Source organism: Saccopteryx leptura, chromosome 2 (genome assembly GCF_036850995.1).
Source record: "Saccopteryx leptura isolate mSacLep1 chromosome 2, mSacLep1_pri_phased_curated, whole genome shotgun sequence".
NCBI classification, from domain to species: Eukaryota; Metazoa; Chordata; class Mammalia; order Chiroptera; family Emballonuridae; genus Saccopteryx; species Saccopteryx leptura.
In genome coordinates, this window is record NC_089504.1 from 224,070,773 (window position 1) to 224,089,891 (window position 19,119).

General features: G+C 49.3%; 1 protein-coding gene across 4 annotated transcripts; it reads left to right on the forward strand.

Annotated features, from left to right (window-relative positions):
• The first annotated feature begins 1,159 nt into the window (after nt 1-1,159).
• KCNE1 (potassium voltage-gated channel subfamily E regulatory subunit 1) lies at nt 1,160-11,709 on the forward strand. Of its 4 annotated transcripts, none has more exons than XM_066370268.1 (3): nt 1,160-1,291; nt 2,494-2,579; nt 8,846-11,709. In XM_066370268.1, exon 3 carries the CDS (start codon nt 8,897-8,899, stop codon nt 9,284-9,286), a length of 390 nt encoding a protein of 129 aa, XP_066226365.1. In that variant the 5' UTR covers nt 1,160-1,291; nt 2,494-2,579; nt 8,846-8,896; the 3' UTR covers nt 9,287-11,709. The 4 variants fall into 4 exon arrangements, with proteins under 4 accessions (XP_066226365.1, XP_066226366.1, XP_066226367.1 ...); XM_066370267.1 differs by lacking the exon at nt 1,160-1,291 and adding an exon at nt 1,466-1,599; XM_066370269.1 differs by lacking the exon at nt 2,494-2,579 and having other exon boundaries at nt 1,185-1,291.
• Nucleotides 11,710-19,119: the final 7,410 nt, after the last annotated feature.

Below are 19,119 nucleotides of genomic sequence, written 5' to 3' on the forward strand. Positions count from 1 at the left end.
GCTTCTCCACCCCTCCGCCGCGCTTTCCTCTCTGTCTCTCTCTTCCCCTCCCGCAGCCGAGGCTCCATTGGAGCAAAGATGGCCCGGGCGCTGGGGATGGCTCCTTGGCCTCTGCCCCAGGCGCTAGAGTGGCTCTGGTCGCAACATGGCGACGCCCAGGATGGGCAGAGCATCGCCCCCTGGTGGGCGTGCCGGGTGGATCCCGGTCGGGCGCATGCGGGAGTCTGTCTGACTGTCTCTCCCTGTTTCCAGCTTCAGAAAAATGAAAAAAAAAAAAAAAAAGAATCACCATAAACTAGTTCACCATATGTGGGGAGAGAAACAGAAAACCACCACTCACCTAACACTTCACCTTTCTGAAAACATGTCTGTACACACTATCTTCACCTGGGTGACAGGTGGGCAGGCGTTATCCTACCCCCTGGCGACAGACACAGTGATCTCCCCAGTTAGTCTGGGAGGCTCCATGTGTGTTTACCTGGCCTGAAAGTTGTTATTAAAAGGGCTATGCATATTTTGATAGGACAAACATTTTGCTTTAATCCATTTTCCCCGCTGGTTGAGTCCTTTGGAAAGATAGGCAACAGATACTACATACACGGCACAGGACCCTGAGAAGGGAGGATCCAGAGAGTTTTCAGATCAACTTTATGCATTTTTTCCTAAATATTAAAGCATATACAGTTATTACAAAAAGAAGGAAAGCAGAATAGTATAAATAAGTTAGTTCTCTTGTAAGCCCACCACTAACAGACAATAATAACATTTCCTATGATTCAGCAAAGCAATGAAACAGTGGAGCGCTAGAAAGTCTTTTTGTTCTAGGGCAGAACCTTCCCAGGCTACCTGCCCGCACCTCATTATCAGTGCTTTCATGGGACCCCCGTCTCACTCTCACTTCCTAAGCTGGTGGGCACCTGCTGTGGAATTTACCCGAGGTCACCAAGGCTCTTGGCCGGTTTGTCCTTCTGAATCGGAAAGGCAGTGCCCGGGGCCCCAAGCCTTTTGGAGTGTAGGTGCCAAGGCCTGGGTCCCTACATGCTGGGGCCCCCCAGCCTCGTCTACAGCTGCGGGCAGCCCAGCTCAGAGCCGACACCGCTTGCTCGGAAGGTGATCAGCAAAGCGCGAGGCGTGACCACAGCTGGGGTTTTGAGCGCACTTGAAGCTATTGTTTGGAGCTGTCCGCAGGGGTTTGTCCGGCGCTTAGCCGAGGGCGGGGTCACCCGGTCGGTTGGACTTTCTCTTAGCAACAGCAGCTTCTTGCCTGCCAACTTCAAACACCTGAACGAAGGTAGGTAGGTAGGTCGGTCGGTCTGGCTGGCTGTTGTAAAATGGACTTTGGAGGGCCGTGATCCAAAGCGCTTGGCCAGGACGCAGTATGCCGGGGTGGGAGAGCGAAGGGCCGGGGTCGAGGCTGGCCTGGGGTCACCTGGGACGCACGGGGACGGGGCGGGGCGCCCGCTGGCTGGGGAAGCCCCGCCTGGCCCGCGCCGCGCACTTGGCCGCAGACGGCGCAGCCTGGCGCTGGGTTGTCGGTGTCCTGCGCTCCACCCGCACGGACCCCGCTGCACACCCGGCTCTCTTGGCGCCCCAGACCCGGTAAGTCGAGGGTTCCTCGCACGCGCGGGTGCCCCCGTCGGGCGACCCTAAGTGAGACTCCAGGGGCCCTGCCTGAGCCCCAGGCTCAGGCGCGCACCGGGCACCCCCAGGTAGGAGGCCAGGCGATCCTGTCGTGGGAAATTGCAACCTCCATGCCCTCTGTCCTCTCCACTCACGGAATGCCAAAACAGAGACTCATCTCACCACCAAGTGACGGCAGCACTTTCCCATTATTGTGAAATGAAGGCGTTCTCGCAGAAAATTTGAAAAATACCTAAAAGCATCCAAAGGATACCAAAACTGCCCACTGTCCCAGTCCCCACCTGGTTTCAAAGACTTCCAGCTCAGGCAATAGACACAGGCCTCAAAATTTATTTTTATTTTTATTTTTGACCTGGCAGGTTCTGAGGTCTTGGCATCGTCCTAGGGAAAAAGCATGGGACATGGAGAGCCTTATTGGTATCTGATCTTGATTACAGTAATTGGGGACAACGTGCAACTTGTAGAAGTTGGCTGGTCAGCAGTGAGAACCCCTCCTACTGCCTCCCCCCCTCCCCCCCATGTCCCAGACTGCTGTGTGTGAACTCTGTCAGTTAGGAAGGAACTTCCAGCTCCATGAGTGAAGGGCCTTGTTAGGAACCACGCTGTCATGTGTGGTCAGGATGGGGGGAACCCTGTGTGGTCACACAGCTGCTCTAATTCATGTGCGATGAGCGAGTCACCAGAGCCATATATCATTATATATATGGCTCCGGTCTCGGATTTCTGATGATGGGATAGAAACTGCTGCAGTCCCCCCATTTCATGTCCCCAGCAGAGGTGAGCTGGGGAAATTGGCCTCAGGAAGGCTTTCTGAGTTTCCAGAATATTCAAGTATGTCATGCTTTTTGACAGGCTATTAGAAAAGGAACTGTTTTGGAACTAAAGAACACTCTGAAGACATTGGAGGGACTTGTGCCCCTCATCCCAAGTCTTGGCAGGTAGAGCTGGGGAGACACATTCTGTGTGTTTGGGGAGTTCTGGGAGCTGAATAGAACATTGATTTGTCCGTGCATTCATGCATGCATGGCTGCGTCCTATGAATATTTATTGTGCTCCTACCATAAGCCAAACACTGTTCTAGCCTTTGGCTACAATGGGGAACAACAACACACGCAAACGTCCCTGCCCTCAGTAACTTATGTCTTCCATGGAGGAGACAAACAATAAACAATGAAAGTAATGAATAAGAAAACTATATTATCTTAGCAGGTGATAAGTACTCTGAAAAAAGGCAAGCAGGACCTTTTTTCTCAGGAGTGGGGTAGGAGAATGAAAATTATGCTGTCTCATTAACAATTACCGACTGCCTTAAACTGTTTTAGGAGTAAGGTGGATTGCAGGTACATATATAATGATATTAACCATATACATTTTCTATACAAAGCAAATAATATGAATAAAATAAATAAGTAAAAATAGTTTTATTTTATTATATGAAAACATGCTATTTTGATAGAGGTTATCACTTGGTCCCCACCCCCAATGTCTTTCCAGAGTGTGTTATACTTTACCTATTATGTGTTCTCACATTGCCGTTGTCTTGGACCTGATACTTTGCCTTCTCATTTAATTGGGCAAACCCATATTGCAACATTGTGAGTGTGGGAGTGGGACCAAGGTGAGCAAGTCTCAGACCTTGCTGAGCTCCTGGGAGGAAATGCCCAGACAGGTCAACAAATTATCACAACCCAAGTTAGAATACTAGCTGATAGGGTGTTATGAGGGGTTGGAGAGGGTTGGGGACATCAGGATGGGGGCTCACCCACAGGTTGGCATAGGAACAAACTTTTGGAGGACCAGTGGAATTTTGACGAGCAAATATGGTGGTCACGCCTTCCTTGCAGAGAGACTGGAAAGTTGGGGGTGGGTGAGGAGCTTCACAAAACCCTGTGCTGTAGTTAGGGTAGATTGCGTTAGTATCCATTTTCAGATGAGAAACAAAGGCTCCCCAAATTAGTTTAATTTTCTGGAGGTGAGATTCTGTCTGCCTTCCTTCTGTGTGAGGTTAGCTGTACCCCCCCAGGACCTGGGAATCTTTACTATTGCCCATTCTCCACGCCAGTATGCCCACCCTGTTTCCCATGGTGACTCTCACTGAGTGCCTCTCACCAACTCATTGGTTCTCATTTTCATCCTTCACACCTGAGGCCCCCTCTGCACCACCATGAAGAGGTCCAGGAAGCTCCTGGTCCTGTGACCGGATCTAAGAGCCACACGCCATGCCCGGGGGAGGGGGGGAGGTGGCAGAAAGCCCTTTTGAGATTTGTGAGGAGGTTTCACCCTGATTCCTTGAGACCCTGGCCACCTTAACGACTGGATGCCTCCCAGGAGGGGTTGCGTGAGGAGACCAGACAAAGCCAGCCAACTCCCTGAGAGGGACTGGGGGGGGGGGGCTCCTGTTGGCTCCCTTTCTGCAAGAGGCAAGTATGCCTCCACAATGTGGGAGTACTGTTGAGACTATGATGCAAACGGTTGCTAACTACTTCTAAGGAAAACTGGCTTATAGAATTCTTGATTCAGTGAGATCATGTTCACCTGAATCAGGTTTACCCATATTCGTTTTACTTGAGTCTACTTCCTGAAACAAATTATGGTGTTTTCAAGACCTTATGCTTTCTAGAAAATGCTTAGGGAATGCTGCTAAGAATAATAGGAATGTTATCCCCATTCTACCTAGATAAGTACACAGGCCCAGGGGAGCATGTGGTGCATCCAGGACTAAGCCAGGCCAGAGCTCAGATCCCTGAGCTCTGAGACTGACATTTCCCCCTTTCCTACTCAGCCCCGGATCTGCCCCTCTCAGAACAGAGCTTGGAGTCAGCTACAAAAGCCTGGCCCGACCAGAAAGCGCTTAGGAAAGAATGAAAACTGGCAGTGCTGGGAAATGTGTCCTAACAGCTTCCAGGATGCTGTCAGTGCTGATGGACACAAAGCTGGAACAGGTGAGAGAAATGCAGAAGACTGGGGGGTGTGGGGCAGCCTGATGTCACCCACAGCCTCTACACCTGCACAGTCGGGGCCTTACGGAGCCCGGGTGGTGGACGTCAGCTGGTCTCCATTTGCAGCTGTCAGCTCAGCAGTGCAGCAGCCTGGAGTCCTGAGTCCCCAGCGATTTCCAGCAGCTCTGGGTCTGAGCTAGAATGTGCAGCAGTCTGAGTATCACACTGGTTGTGTTTGGAGTTGGAGCCCCCGGTTCCTGCTGCTCCTGCTCCCCAGCCTTCTGTTCACTTTGCAAGGTGTAAAAAAGTGTGGGTTTCCTAGATGAGGGAGGGGTCCCCTGATGGCACATTTTGGTCAGAATGCTGGTCCCCATCTGAATAGATTCAGTTTGACTCGATACAAGTAGCTGTTCCTCAGTCCTTTGAGCCTACGTGAAGAATTTGTTTTCTCTGTGCAATGACATGAGAACTGCCTCTTCTCTTCCAAATCTTTAAATTTTAGATGTATTTTTGATAAAAGACAAGACCTTGGGTGAGTCACTTCACATCTGTGGAGCCCAGTTTTCTGTATGTTGAGATTGTTACATCAGCTCTTCGGGTTCCTTTGAGTCCAAGTCTAGAACAGTGGCCATTGGACAGTGTGCTGTCATTATAATGGACGTGAACTTGGGGAACAGGGCCTACACCCCCAGCTGACATGCAGACTTGGGGTCTGTGTCATGAAAACTACGCTGACCATTAGAGGATGCGGGCACACTCATTCTGAGATTCATTACACAAAAACACCATGTGACCCAGTATACGGGCCTTGGGGGGCACAGAGGGCATTTAGCAAAACAATCCAATACATTAAGAGTAAAAAGTAAGATACAGATTTTTTTTTTTAACATTTTGGAGTTGTTATTTGAAAGGCAGTTTATTAACTTTTGAGTTTTCTGGTCCAATGTAAAGCTCTGACAGGCTCTTCATAACATAAGATGTCAATGTGAGTTAGGACGGGCGCAGCTGAGGTTACTGGGAAGGCTTGAGAATTTCTCTCCACAATTTCTCTTTAGATCACACCAGGGACATGTAAACCCAAAAGACAAAATGTGAAACACAAATGAGATTGGAAAATTGTGCTATGAGATCGTGTTTCTCTTCTTATAAAAAATTTTCCCAGTAACCCGCCACTCAAAAGCCTGATTGTTCAGTTTCCTCAGGGCCCACACCGAGCCCCGTGGTGCTCACCTAGGCAGCTTTTCACAGTGCCAGTGCCAGACAGAAACCCTGAGCAAGCACAGCACAGTCTTTGGAGGTGGGATCCAGGCTTCAAAAGTTTTGAAAGCTTTCCAGGTGATTCTAATAAGTCACCAACGAAGATCCCCGGACCAGCAGAATTAGCAGCACCTGGGAACTTGTTAGAAATGCAACTTCTCAGGTCCTGCCCTCTCCGGGTCAGAAACTCTGGAGGTGGAGCCAGCAGCCCGCCTTTTTACAAGGTGAGTCTAACGCAGTGGCTTTCAACACAATGATTATAGACTATAATCTTCATACGACATCAGGGTGGTTAACTCTTTCGCGGACCAGTGGTTGAAAACCGCTGGTCTAAAGCATGCTAAAGGTTGAGCAGATTGACCTAGAGGCTGAGAATGTCTGGTCTGGCTAGTTTTCAAGCAGATGTTTCTGATTGCCTCCTCTGGCCATAGAAAAGTCTGTCGAGTTTTAAGTGACAGGTCTTCTTGGTGAACTCACCAACACGAGTCAACTGCGGTTCCTCGGAATTTGACGTGGATTCTACACCAACTCACCTTGGGCAGTTGCCTGCCCTAATTCTGGTCTCTCGTGGTGATGAAGCTCTTACACTAGCTGCTTGCAGGAATGCTTGCCAATTGTGGTCACTCTGGGTTTTGGGGGGAAAATTATATTATCAGCTCAAGGCCTGTCTGTTTTCTGGGCAGGGTTCTATGTGTGCTTACGTGGTTTCCAGTAATTTAAAAAGAAAATGTTGGACATCATGTTTGGAAAGCTCAGCTGCCCAGAGCCTTGTATCTTGAATGATTTCTAACAGACCAGCAGCTCTGGGTCTAAGCTTTTAAGAAAAAAAAAATTATTACCCAGCGATTCCTGCCTACCCCTGGTTAGAATGGGGCAACCTGTTGGCTTTGTCTAGGAGTTCCCTGCAGCTTTGCCCCTGACAGATCTCTGGGCACAGACTCAGAAGCCATATTGAAAATGGGACACTTCTTCCTAAAGGTGGGGAGGCCAAGGAAGGCCAGGATGGATGCGACTGGCTTTGCAGTGAGTGCGATTCTGATTTGTGGGTGACCACACGGCTCACAGAGGCATGGAGCAGGCTTTGTCTACCAGAACGGGTCAGGAGCTGGCTCTGAGGAGCCTGGGATGGCGGAAGGGAAACGAGTCCTTGGAAGGTCACTGGGCACACTGCTCTGGTGCTTGAAGGGTGCCTGGGGTCACGGCCACATGAATGACCAGGGAGAGGCTGGAGTAAGAAGAGAGGAGGGCCGACAATACATTCTGGGAGGCAGCACCACCTTGGGGGGGGGGGGGGTAGAGGAGCGCCCAGGGATGGCTGCACGTCTTCATCTGGCAATGTGTTCAGTCAACGTTTGAAAATTAAGCCAGTTGTACAAAGAAGTAGCTCCAGAGGTTTCTGAGGTTGACATTTGTATTAGACAAGACACTGTGTGATGTCACAGCCCCATCTGAGCTGTGAAGGGCTGAGCACCCCCCCCCCAATGTATGGGAATTTCTCTCCCCTCAGCATATCTGCCAGAAACACTGCTCCCAGATCTCCCTTTCATTTACCCTTAGCCCCAGTGGCCACCCAGGGGTGTGCTTCTCAGCTGCTTCTCAGGTCCTGGGAAGTCAGACCACTTGTGCCTGCTCAGCTCATGGTGGCCCCTGTGGGTTGAGTTTGGAGTGTGGGCTCATCACTTGGCCCTGGGGATCTTGTTTCTCAGTAGGCACTGGGGGTAGAGACCAGCATTTTCTCAAACAAACAAAAATTACTAAAACCTGCATTAGCTTATCAGTGATGGCAGGGGCACCCAGGTGAGGATTTTTCTGAGAACAAAACCCCAGTCAGAATTCCTGGAGACAACTCTTTCAGTTCCAAGGCCTATGCCATGGGTATTCAGGCACAGTGACATCCAGATTAAAGTGACAGGGAAACGGAGCCACCCAGCGGTGTGGGGAGGGCAGAGAGGGGCGAGCGTGGCATGAGCTGGGACACAGCCCCTTGGCGGGGAGCACACCATGAAACCCGCAGGCTGTTCCCAGGCTACCGTGTGATGGGACAGCTTCCCCACTCAAATGATGTTCCCTGGTGGAATCACGTGCCCAGTCTGACCGGTCTAGTCAACCACCAGGCACCAGCTGTGGGAAACATGTGATTTGCCTGGGCCCATAGGAGGCTGTGTGTCACCCCCTTGCTCGAGGAGTTAGTGGCACAGCAGTGTCCAGTGCTGGGGGACGGGCACAGGGAAGCATGGGCACACGCCACAGGTACTGCCCAGCAGGGGGCAGAAAGGAGTGCAGGTGCACGTAGAACATGAGTGGGCTGGGAAGCTGCGGTGTGAGGGGAGATGTGCATCCCTATACAATGTACCGGACATGCTCATCCGCTCAGGCTGCCGCGAAAATATACCAGAGGCTGGGGGACTTCAACGACAGGCATTTATTCTTCTCACAGTTTTGGAGGCTTGGAAAGCAAAGATCAAGTTTCTGGTGGGGTCTGGTTTCTGATAAGGGCTTTCTTCCTGGTGTGCTGATGGCCACCTCCTCAAGGTATCCTCACGTGGGAAGGATAGATAGGTCTCTCTTCTCCTCTTAGAAGGCCACAGTCCTAATGGATTAGGGCCCACCCTTAGGACCTCATTTAACCTTAATCACCTCCTGAAGACCCTGTCTCCAGGTACCGTCAATTTGGGGTAAGGGCTTTAACATATAAATTGGGGGGACGGACTCATTTTGGTCCGTAGCACATGGACTGAAACCCACACATACAATGTGTATACTAAAGCAGTTCATTCTGTTGGTTGCCTGTGCAGGTAGGGGGTGGGACTGGTGAAAAGGGAATTGATTTATCGATTGATCAAGTGAGGCCATGGTGCAGACCCAAGGGGGCCACATGGCATGACCTGAGGGCTGTGTTAAGGCGACCTCTCACCTGAGACCATAAACATGTGCATTTATGTGTGTGATGTGTGTGTGGGTTTTGGCCAGGACACACGTTTTGATTTCAGGTTGCACTTTTCTTTTAGAGAGTTTGCCCAGGAAGTTCACTTTCCCACAGTGGAACCTTGAGGTCCAGGATGATCCTGCCTAACACCACGGCTGTGACACCCCTCCAGACCACCCTGTGGCAGGAGATGATTCCTCAGGGCAACCATACGTCTGGCCTGGCCCGCAAGTCCCCGGGGGGCGGTCACGGGGAGATGGAGGCTCTCTACATTCTCATGGTGCTTGGCTTCTTCGGCTTCTTCACCCTGGGCATCATGCTGAGTTACATCCGCTCCAAGAAGCTGGAGCACTCCCACGACCCTTTCAATGTATACATCGAGTCCGACACCTGGCAGGAGAAAGACAAGGCGTACTTCCAGGCCCGTGTTCTGGAGAACTACAGGATGTGTTACGTCATTGAAAACCAGCTGGCTGTGGAACGACCCAACACATACCTTCCCGAGATGAAGCCTGAATCATGACCCTATGACTGCTTAAAACTGGACAAAGTCTCCTGGACAATCTGATTTTTCTAATCCTATGCTCTCTTATACTCTTTATTGTATGGACATAATTTTTTGCTATTACAAGAGATTAATAACACTGTTTCTCTAAAATCACATTTCTTCTATCACAGACTGTCAGCTGCTCCCCAGGATGTGCTCCCCGAGACTGTGGTCTCTGAGAATGAGAGCTGTATTTCTCAGACTCCCTTGCAGCTAGCCGTGGTCATGTGATGAAGTAGGAGTCAGTAGAAGTAGGAATGATGAGGGCAGCTTCTGAATGATTTTTGAAAAGGAAAGGATGTGTTCTACTCCCCTTTTCTACTTCCCACTGGCTGGGACATGGATGAAAGGGTGATCCAGCTTTTACTCTAGAAGTGGACAGAGTCTGGGTCCCTGGGCAATTCCATGGGGCACGGTCTCCCAACCTTTCTGGACACCTGCCACCTCAGATTCTATAAGAAAAGGAAACTAGCTCCAACCTCCTTTAAGCCACTGTTATTTTGGTTTATGTTACAACAGCAGAATCAATATTCTAACTAATATTCCTACTTTATGGAACGAAGATGCAAGAGGAAAAAATCCCCCTTCAGAAAGTATACAAGAAGAAGGTGCTCAGTTATCATGGCAGGAGGGAAGGGTGCCACCACCACCTCAAGAGTTCAGGGGAAGGTGTGGCCGTGCGCAGGTAGCAACACGTGGGACTGAGGTGGCAGGGCCTTTTAAAGTCATGTGCCCATTGTGGTTGGATTGTGTCCTTTCAAAAGATTTGTTCAAGTCCCTGGTACCTGCAAATGTGACCTTATTTGGAAATAGGTTCTTCGCAGATGTGTTCAAAGTATGATGAAGTCCCTGGGGTAGGTGCTAATCCAATGACTGATATCCTTTGAGGAAGAAGGAGATTTGGGTGTGGACACATGGGGAGAACTCCATTTGATGACAGATGCAGAGACTGGAATGATGCAGCCACAAGCCAGGGACACCAAGGTGATGGGACCACTGGAGGCTGGAAGAGGCAAGGAGGGACCCTCCCTGCAGGTTACAGAGGAAGCACGGCCCCATGACACCGTGACTTTGACTTCTGGCCTCCAGAGCTGTAAGACAGCGAGTTCTGTGGCTTTAGGCCATGTGGTTGAGATTCTCTGCTATGGCAGCCATGCACAGCCTGCCTCTCCCCACAGCCCGGAGGTATCAGTCATTGGATTAGCGCCTACCCCAGGGACTTCATCGTACTTTGAACACATCTGCGAAGAACCTATTTCCAAATAAGGTCACATTTGCAGGTACCAGGGATTTGAACAAATCTTTTGAAAGGACACAATCCAACCACAATGGGCACATGACTTTAAAAGGCCCTGCCTTTCCCTCTGCCCTCCTCCTCCTCTCAGATGAGAGAGGGGAAAGGGAGAGGGGTGGAAGTGGATGGAACCAGGAGGGTGGCTCACAGCCGGAGAAGGAAGCCTTGTCAGCATGACCTGACCTGAGAGTCACAGGCACATGTGCTGTGGGTTTCAGCCTTCTCCAGCTGCCTTGGGCATTGTTAGCATGCTGCGACTCCCTGCACCCTGGCCTGCTTGGGCATTCTGGAAGAGGGTGCAATATTTAAATAAAACATAATTGTTCACAACCTGCACATAATATAAATTAAAAGCAACACAGAGCACTGTTGGCCATCCTCAGATGGAAAAATCCATCCCTGTCTGATGCCAGTCCTGGTTTCCTGTAATGGACAGTGATGCCTCTGGGTGTGCACGGAGGCTCCTGCTGGCACAGCCCCGGGCAGAGCCCTGGCATGGGTTCCTAGAGTCCTCAAGGCTGGTTCTTGGAGCCATAGAGTCCTCTGAAAATCTAATGAAAGCCAATGATCCCACACACACAACCCAAGAAATACTCACATGCACACAATATTTTCCCCACCATCTTGGGCCCCATTGTGGTTCCTTGCTTCAGATGACACATATCACCCCTTATTGAAGGAAAGGCAGGCTGGGAGCTCGGGTATAGAGAGGGACCCAGAGCGCATATGACCCACCGTGCGATCACAGCGTCACACCGACTTTGATATCACCAGTTCACTTCCCCCCGAGACTCCCGTGACTTTTCCCAAAGAGGGCGATGTCACAAGCGCCAATCCTCTCTGTCCCTGAGGGACCAGCTGTTCTGCTCACTCCTTGCGCCCCTCAAACCTCTTGTAAGCTGCAAGTTTCCAAATGCTTGTTGCCATATTTTAAATTTTGGTGTAACAGACTGCTTCCTATGTCCAGGCACTGTTCTGAGCTCTTTAAAAATGCAATCTGAATACATATCTGATATGCAGTACTTTATATGTTCAGTGGATAGGGCAACATGCCTTTTGTGGTATTAATAAGATTGTTTTTAAACATTAAAGTCTTTTATCAGGATCTGCGGTGTGTGTTCTCTGAATATCAATAGAATATATTTAGAAAGTGGATGTAGGTTCTTGGGAGGCTCTGATGAGGCAGCCTCAGGGGAAATAAGGGTGTCAGATTGCTATTGGGTGGTTAAACTCTGTGTCTACGTGCTGGTGCCAGCAGACAGACACGGGAGCAAAGCCCCAGGCAGAGGAAGAGGCAGACAGCCCCCGCCTTCCCAGGATAGGTGCTTTTGTTCCTCAGCTGAATGCGTTCTCAGCAAGCCAAAAATGTGGCACCGTCTTGATGAACCTGTGGGTTTTAAAAATAAACTGGAAATCTGGATATTTATTTGAAATGTCCTGATTTTCAAATATTGGCAACTAAAAAATATATTGGCAACTAATTCAATTTTTTAAAACTGTGTGGGCCAAACAAAATATGACCTTGAGCTGAATTCTGCCCAAAGACCATGGATTTATACCCTCTGCTTTAAAGAGAAAGAATAGCTCCCCTCCAGCCCCAGGTCGCAGTTCAAAGAAAGCAGTCAGAGAGAGGACCTTGCATCTGAAGGGCTGCCTAGTCTTGGTGGCAGAAGCAGGAAGGATCTCTGGCAGCACTGTCCTCAACGTGGTCCTGGCCAGGGGACCCCAGGCCCCAGCCCCACCGTAAGATGCTGCATCAGGCAGCCCTCACCTGGCACATCACACTGGTATGACTCTCTCTTCGGACCAGTCCCCTCACTCTGTCACTGTGCAGCTGTGTGTTATGACTCCAATTTCGCTCCTCATTATGTGAGAGTCTGCCCTGGAGAGGCAGACCTACTATGTGCACACATTCAGACCTCTGAACCGCCTGCAAGACTGAGAGCTAGCTTTGGACTGGGGCAAATTCACCAACCTTCATACCTCACCTGTGCTAGAGCCACCTGGCCTGGCTTGAAAACTTCTCCAGAATAGATATGCAATCACTGGACAGTTAGCCTTGAAAAGCTAGCTCCAACATCAACTGTCACTTAACTGCTGAGCGAGCTGAGGCAGAGAAGTTTTAAGTACCCACCCAAGGTTATCGGTTGCTCAATGAACCAATTAGAAGTCAGTAGGAACCCTGCCTCCCTAACTTCTGGCTCTTGTCCTTCTCTGGCTTAACTGGCCAGGGGCTCCTGGACACTGGGGAGGTGGGGGAGGAGGACAGGCCATACGCAGAGGTGACAGGTACTCACCATGACCACAAGGGCAGGGACTGAGTGAATGGTGCGGGGGGGGGGGGGTGCTGTGAATTTACTCAATTCTTGTGTACACTAACTCAATGGTATTTTTTTAAGGATACCATTTAATAGTATCAGACGATTCATTTTCTAGAAAGGTCAGAATGCCCCTGCACTGTACACCCAGAGGTCGGCTCGGGGAGACAGAGGCAGTGCAGCAGACTGCCGGGCTGTTAAGAAGGGAAAGGAAAGCCCACTGAGCTGAAGGGAAGCCCAGCCGCAGGCTGGGAGATGTGGTTGGAAACTGCCTTCGCACTCGCTCTGAACCCCATCCCCCCTTGGGATGCTACCACCATGGGACAGCAGCCACAGCAAGAGTTATAAGTACGCTGGCGGGCAGAGAGAACGACTATGAAGTTCATAATCTTTGCATCGCTGGGCAAGGTAAGTGCAGACCAATGCGTGTGTCTCTCCAGTGCACCCTATCTTAAATCTGCATCCCCTGGCGACTTCTCCATGGGCAGGTAAGTAATAAGGCAGAGTAAGGGGGATAAGCATGGGCTATGAGAGCCTGAGGACAAAAGAAATGTACAGAAAGCTACGAATGGATAACAAGTGGTCAAGGTTTTGAGTAATTGCTCCTCAGGTGTCCTGAGTGTCTGCCTGCTTGAGGTCAGCAAAACCTGAAGGCCTGGTACCAACTCCTTTGCTGTGTATCTGCTGGGCTCCACGTGTGGAGGAAGGAACTCTGGGTGAGGCTGCCCCCTGGTGGTCACGTTGAGAACATTTCAAAGTGCCTGCACCGGGAGCCCTGAGCACCTGGAGCCTGGTGGATGCTTGCTTGGAGCCCAGTGAGGTCCCCAAGTAAGCTTTAGACACTCTCGGGTCACTAAACTTCTATTCAGTTGTCAAGTTCAGCGAGACAATGAGTAGTGGAATCTAGAAAGAGAGCAACAGACTTCTGGAAGTGCACTGATGGTACCTCTTCTGAGCAGGGAGCCCAGAATTCCTGGGAAGTTGCTGGGACCGCCCTCCCTTCTTTCCAAGGATAACTCTCCCAGCTTTAGCAGCTCTTAGAAATCAATTTCTCAGCAAAATCTAAGCCCCCTTCAGTCCCAGGCCTGTAAGCTCCCGTGGGGTGTGTGGAGGAAGGACTCCACCCCTGGGTGACCACAGAGGGTCTCCAAGCACTGGTAAGGGACAGAGTCCCACTCTAGGCCATGGGGTGACCCAGTACACAACACCCAACAGTGAGCAGATGAGGTCCATGCGGCGGATTAGTCTCATTAGTCCCCGAACTTGGCTTAGGAGAGTCCTGAAGGTAGCATGAAGAACAGAGCATGTGCTTGCTCCGGGAAGACCCAGGATAGCCGTAGAAAAGACCCAGGTTTGCAGATGGCTCTTTAAACGCAAAGTTGGAATGACTTTGCGTTAATGAAATCAGTGAGTGATTACATTAGTTTCCTGTGGCTATCATAACCACTTACCATAAATCTGTGGCTTGGAGCAGCAAAGATTTATTCTATCAGAGTTCTAGAAGCCAGAAGTCCAAAATCTATTTTCATTTATTTTTATTATTATTATTATTATTTTTTTCTGAAGCTAGAAACGGGGAGAGACAGTCAGACAGACTCCCGCATGCGCCCGACCGGGATCCACCCGGCACGCCCACCAGGGAGCGATGCTCTGCCCCTCGGGGTGTTGCTCTGCTGAGACCAGAGCCACTCTAGTGCCTGGGGCAGAGCCATCCCCAGCGCCTGGGCCATCTTTGCTCCAATGGAGCCTTGGCTGCGGGAGGGGAAGAGAGAGACAGAGAGGAAGGAGGGGGGGGGTGGAGAAGCAAATGGGCGCTTCTCCTTTGTGCCCTGGCCGGGAATTGAACCCGGGTCCCCCGCACGCCAGGCCGACGCTCTACCGCTGAGCCAACCCGCCAGAAGTCCAAAATCTAGACATTGGTAGGGCCTTACTCTCTTTGGGGCTCCCGGGGAGGGTCCTTCCTGCCTCTTCCAGTTTCTGGAGGCTCTAGTTGTCCTTGGCTTGTGGATGCATCCCTTCAATCTCTGCTTCTGTCTTTACGTGGCCTTCTTCTCAAGTGTGTCTTTTCCTCTTCTTATAAGAACACCAATCATTAGATCTAAGGCCCACCCTAATCCGGGATGATCTCATTTATAGGCCTTTACCTTAATTACATCAGTAATGACTTTACTGGGCCAAATAAAGCCAAATTTTGAGATTCTGGGCCAACAGTTTAGAACAATGCCAGGCATGTAACAAGCATTCAATATATGGTCAGTGTGACTTGTTCTCACCAAAAGGAAGTTGCTACTATAAACCCAGTTGTGATTTTTCACCATGAGGTTTTCACTGTGTATTCTTATCCCCCAGTAAACACACTTAATCATTATAGCTGATCATTCAGGGCCCGATAAAGAAAACAGAAACCTCACTGTTTATGTTGGCAGAGAAGTTAATATGAAGAACTGGTGAAACGCTGTTGAAGAAGAGAAGAGGCGACAAAGGGAACAGAGGCTAGGAAGCATGGAGATACTGACTTCAGGAAGAAGCCAGCAAACAACAAAAAGAAAAGGTTAAGGTTACTCAACATTTCTGTGGAGCTAGGTGCTCTATAACCATGTGACCCAGCAAATCCACTTCTGGGAATTTATCTAAAGGAAATGAAAACACTAATTCAAAAAGCTATATGCACCCCTACATTTATTGCAGTGTTATTTACAATAGCAAAGATATAGAAGTAACCTAGGTGTCCTTCAATAGATGGATAAAGAAGATGTGGTACCTATATACAATGGAATATTATTCAGCCATAGAAGAGAATGAAATCTTGCCATTTGCTCCAACATGGATGGACCCTAGAAGGTATTATGCCCAGTGAAGTAAGTCAGACAGAGAAAGACAAACACCATATATGATTTTAATTATGTGTGAAATCTTAAAAATAGAACAAAACAAAACAAAAACAGACTCAAAAGCAGAGATTAAAGGGATGCTTGCCAAAGGGAATGGGGTGGGCAATGGATGAAAAAGATGAGGGGGCCCGGCCGGCTGGCTCAGCAGTAAAGCATCAGCCTGGCGAGTGGAAGTCCCAGGTTCGATTCCCGGCCAGGGCACACAGGATACACACTCATCTGCTTCTCCACCCCTCCCCCTCTCCTTTCTATCTCTCTCTTCCCCTCCCTCAGCCAAGGCTCCATTGGAGCAAAGTTGGCCCAGGCTCTGAGGATGGTTCCATGGCCTCCACCTCAGGCACTAGAATGGCTCCGGTTGCAATGGAGCAATGGCCCAGATGGGCAGAGTATCACCCCCTAGTGGGCTTGCCATGTGGATCCCAGTCAGGCACATGCAGGAGTCTGTCTGTCTTCCTGCTTCTCACTTCAGAAAAATACAAAAAAAAAAAAAAAAAAAAAAGGTGAAGGGGGAGTATAGTCAATAATATTGCAAGAAGTTTGCAAAGTGACAGATGGTTGCAGGAATTAGTGGGATTTTCACATTATAAGGTATACAGATTTTGATTCGCTATATTGTACACCAGAAACTAATGTAACTAATATAATATTGTATGCCAGAAATCAGAAAATTAGATTGCTCCTTTGGGGCTAACCTGTAAATGAACCACGGGAGCTTCCTCTTAGTGGTCAGTGGCTGCCTTCCAAGGCTGTGTGCTGGACACATACCACATCGATGCCTCCTGCCTACTTTGCTTTAAAGGATGGCCTTGCTCTGGCCGAAGAGCTTGGTTGGCGTTAGAGCATCTTCCTGAAGCGCAGAGGTTGCCAGTTCAATTTCCGGTCAGGGCACATACAGGAACAGATTGATGTTCCTCTCTCACTCTCTCTCTGTCCTTCCCTCTCCCCCCTTCCTCTCTCACTAAAGTAAAAATAAAGGGTAGCCTTTTGATACTTCCGGTAAATAAAAAGAAAACCCTCAAAGCATCAGGTATTTTAAGCAAGTTCCCAAGAATGGGCAGGACTGAACCCCTTCCAGTCAGGAATTTGGGAATTCGGGAAGAAGTGGAGGGCACATACTCAAGGGCTGACCTGACATTAAAAGAGAGAAGGAAGGGCCCTGGCCGGGTAACTCAGCTGGGTTGAGTGTCATCCTGTCACCCCAAGGCTGGGGGCCCCATCAGAGGCAGATTTAATGGCGGGCGCACTGGGCGCGTGTCCTGGACCCCGACTGGTGAAGGGCCCCGCAAAACCCCAACTTTACACTTTTTTTCTAGTGACACCAAGTTTGGTTTCATGTGTGCAATTTTAACATTAATAGTACATAATATTTATTTATTTAAAACTATGGTTAACATGTATTTTTATTTTTCCTGTTTCTCTTTTTTAAGGGGCCCAATTTTTTCTTCTGTGTCCGGGGCCTCAACTGACCTTAATCCACCTCTGGGCTCCATCCTGGGTCAGTTAGGGCACATAGCAGAATCAACCAATGAATACATAAATAAGTGGATCAACAAATCAATGTTTCTCTTTCTCTCTCTCTCCCTTTCTTTCTCTCTCTCAAATTAATAATTTAAAAAATTAAAGAGAAAAGGACAAAAAGGAGAAAGAAAGCCATCAAAGGGAAGGAGGGAGGCCCACATGGAGTCGTGGAGAAAATGAGGCAGAAGGCATTTTTCTGGGCTCTGCGTTCATGGACTCTTTGGAAGAAGCTGAGCAGGTGAGGAATTCTGGGTGGTTTGATGCAGCCTGGTGGGGATGAGAACACGGGGTGGCTGCATTTTTTTAACCTGATTTCTTGAGTCAAAGACATTGGGGTTTAATGCAGCCCAGAGGCGTTCATGTGTCACTTCCCCCAGCTCACTGAGGTTATACATTCACTTGGGCACAAGAGGTCTGGACACACTGAATTTGGGACTGACTGGCAGTCGGCATGCTGACTCAGCAAACAGCAGCCATTCCCTGTGCATGTGCCACTGCTGAACTGCCCCAGACTACATGGGATAGCAGACCACAGAAACCCACTGCCAGTGAGGAGTACGTATAAAGTTTTATTGGAACACAATCACACCTTCACTTACATACTGTCTAGGGCAGTATGTACGTGGCAAAGGCAGAGTTGAGTACCAGTTACAGAGGGTGTGTATCACAAATCCAAAAATATTGACCATCTGGTTCTTTATAGGGGGAAAAAAAAGTGTGCTGACCGCTGTTCTAGACCCACCCTGAATGTTTGGTTATGTGGACAGACTTGGTAACGTGGGCCCCCTACAGCCCTGTGGATGGATATTGGGGAGCACATGACTACAGGAGCCACAGGTGAGAAGCATCTGGGCACTGGTTGAAGTCAAACTGAGGCAGGCAGCTGATAAGCATAGCCCTCGTTCTAGGCAGGAGTTTTGTTGGTTAAGTATAGAATATCAGAATTTGGCCCTGGCTGGATAGCTCATTTGGTTAGAGCATCATCCAGGTGCACGGAGGTTGCCAGTTTGATCCCCAGTCAGAGCACATACAGGAACAGCTCGATATTCCTCTCTCTCCTTTCCTTCCTCTCTCGCTAAATTTACTTTAATTAGAATATCAGAATTTGGAATAAAAAAAAAACACAATAACTCATTAGGCTCATAATTATGCAGTTCAAGAGTCTTTTTAGTGTTTTTGTGTGTGCATGTGCAAAATCCAGAGTAACCACTGTTACGCGGGAAAACATCTGTAGCTCCATCTCTCAAACACAGCCGTCTCATCAGCGCCCTCTATTGAAAGTCCTAAGGCTGGACACCCAGGGAATCCGCCCTGGCAAGCTCTGCGGCGGTGACCTGGTTGTTATAGCAACCTCTCGCCACTAGAAGGCAGAGTAATCCCAGGTACTGCGGCTGCGGGATAATTCGCGTCCCGGAGTCGGCCTCCGGGTAGCTCCCCGAGCGCGCGTGGAGAGACCAGGCGGGCGGTGTTAAGCACCGGGACAGCTTACACTGAATTACTGAATCAAAACGAGAATGAATTGCTGAATTTCAAAGGGCTTTTTGTTGTTGCTGTTGAAAGTCTGGGCCTCCGCAGGTATAGTGTTCCCACCTCATTTGTCAGGCAGGCCATTTCTCTAACAAAGAAGTCTGGGGAATCAGATTTAAAATGTCTAACAGCAAGGATTTCAAACCAACTGCCTGGCATAGAAATGGCTGATTCCCCTAAGGCATTAGTTAATAACGTCCCTTACAAACTCAAAAAATTAGATTTGCCTTTCAAGAGGTAAAAAAAAAAAAAAAAAGGCCC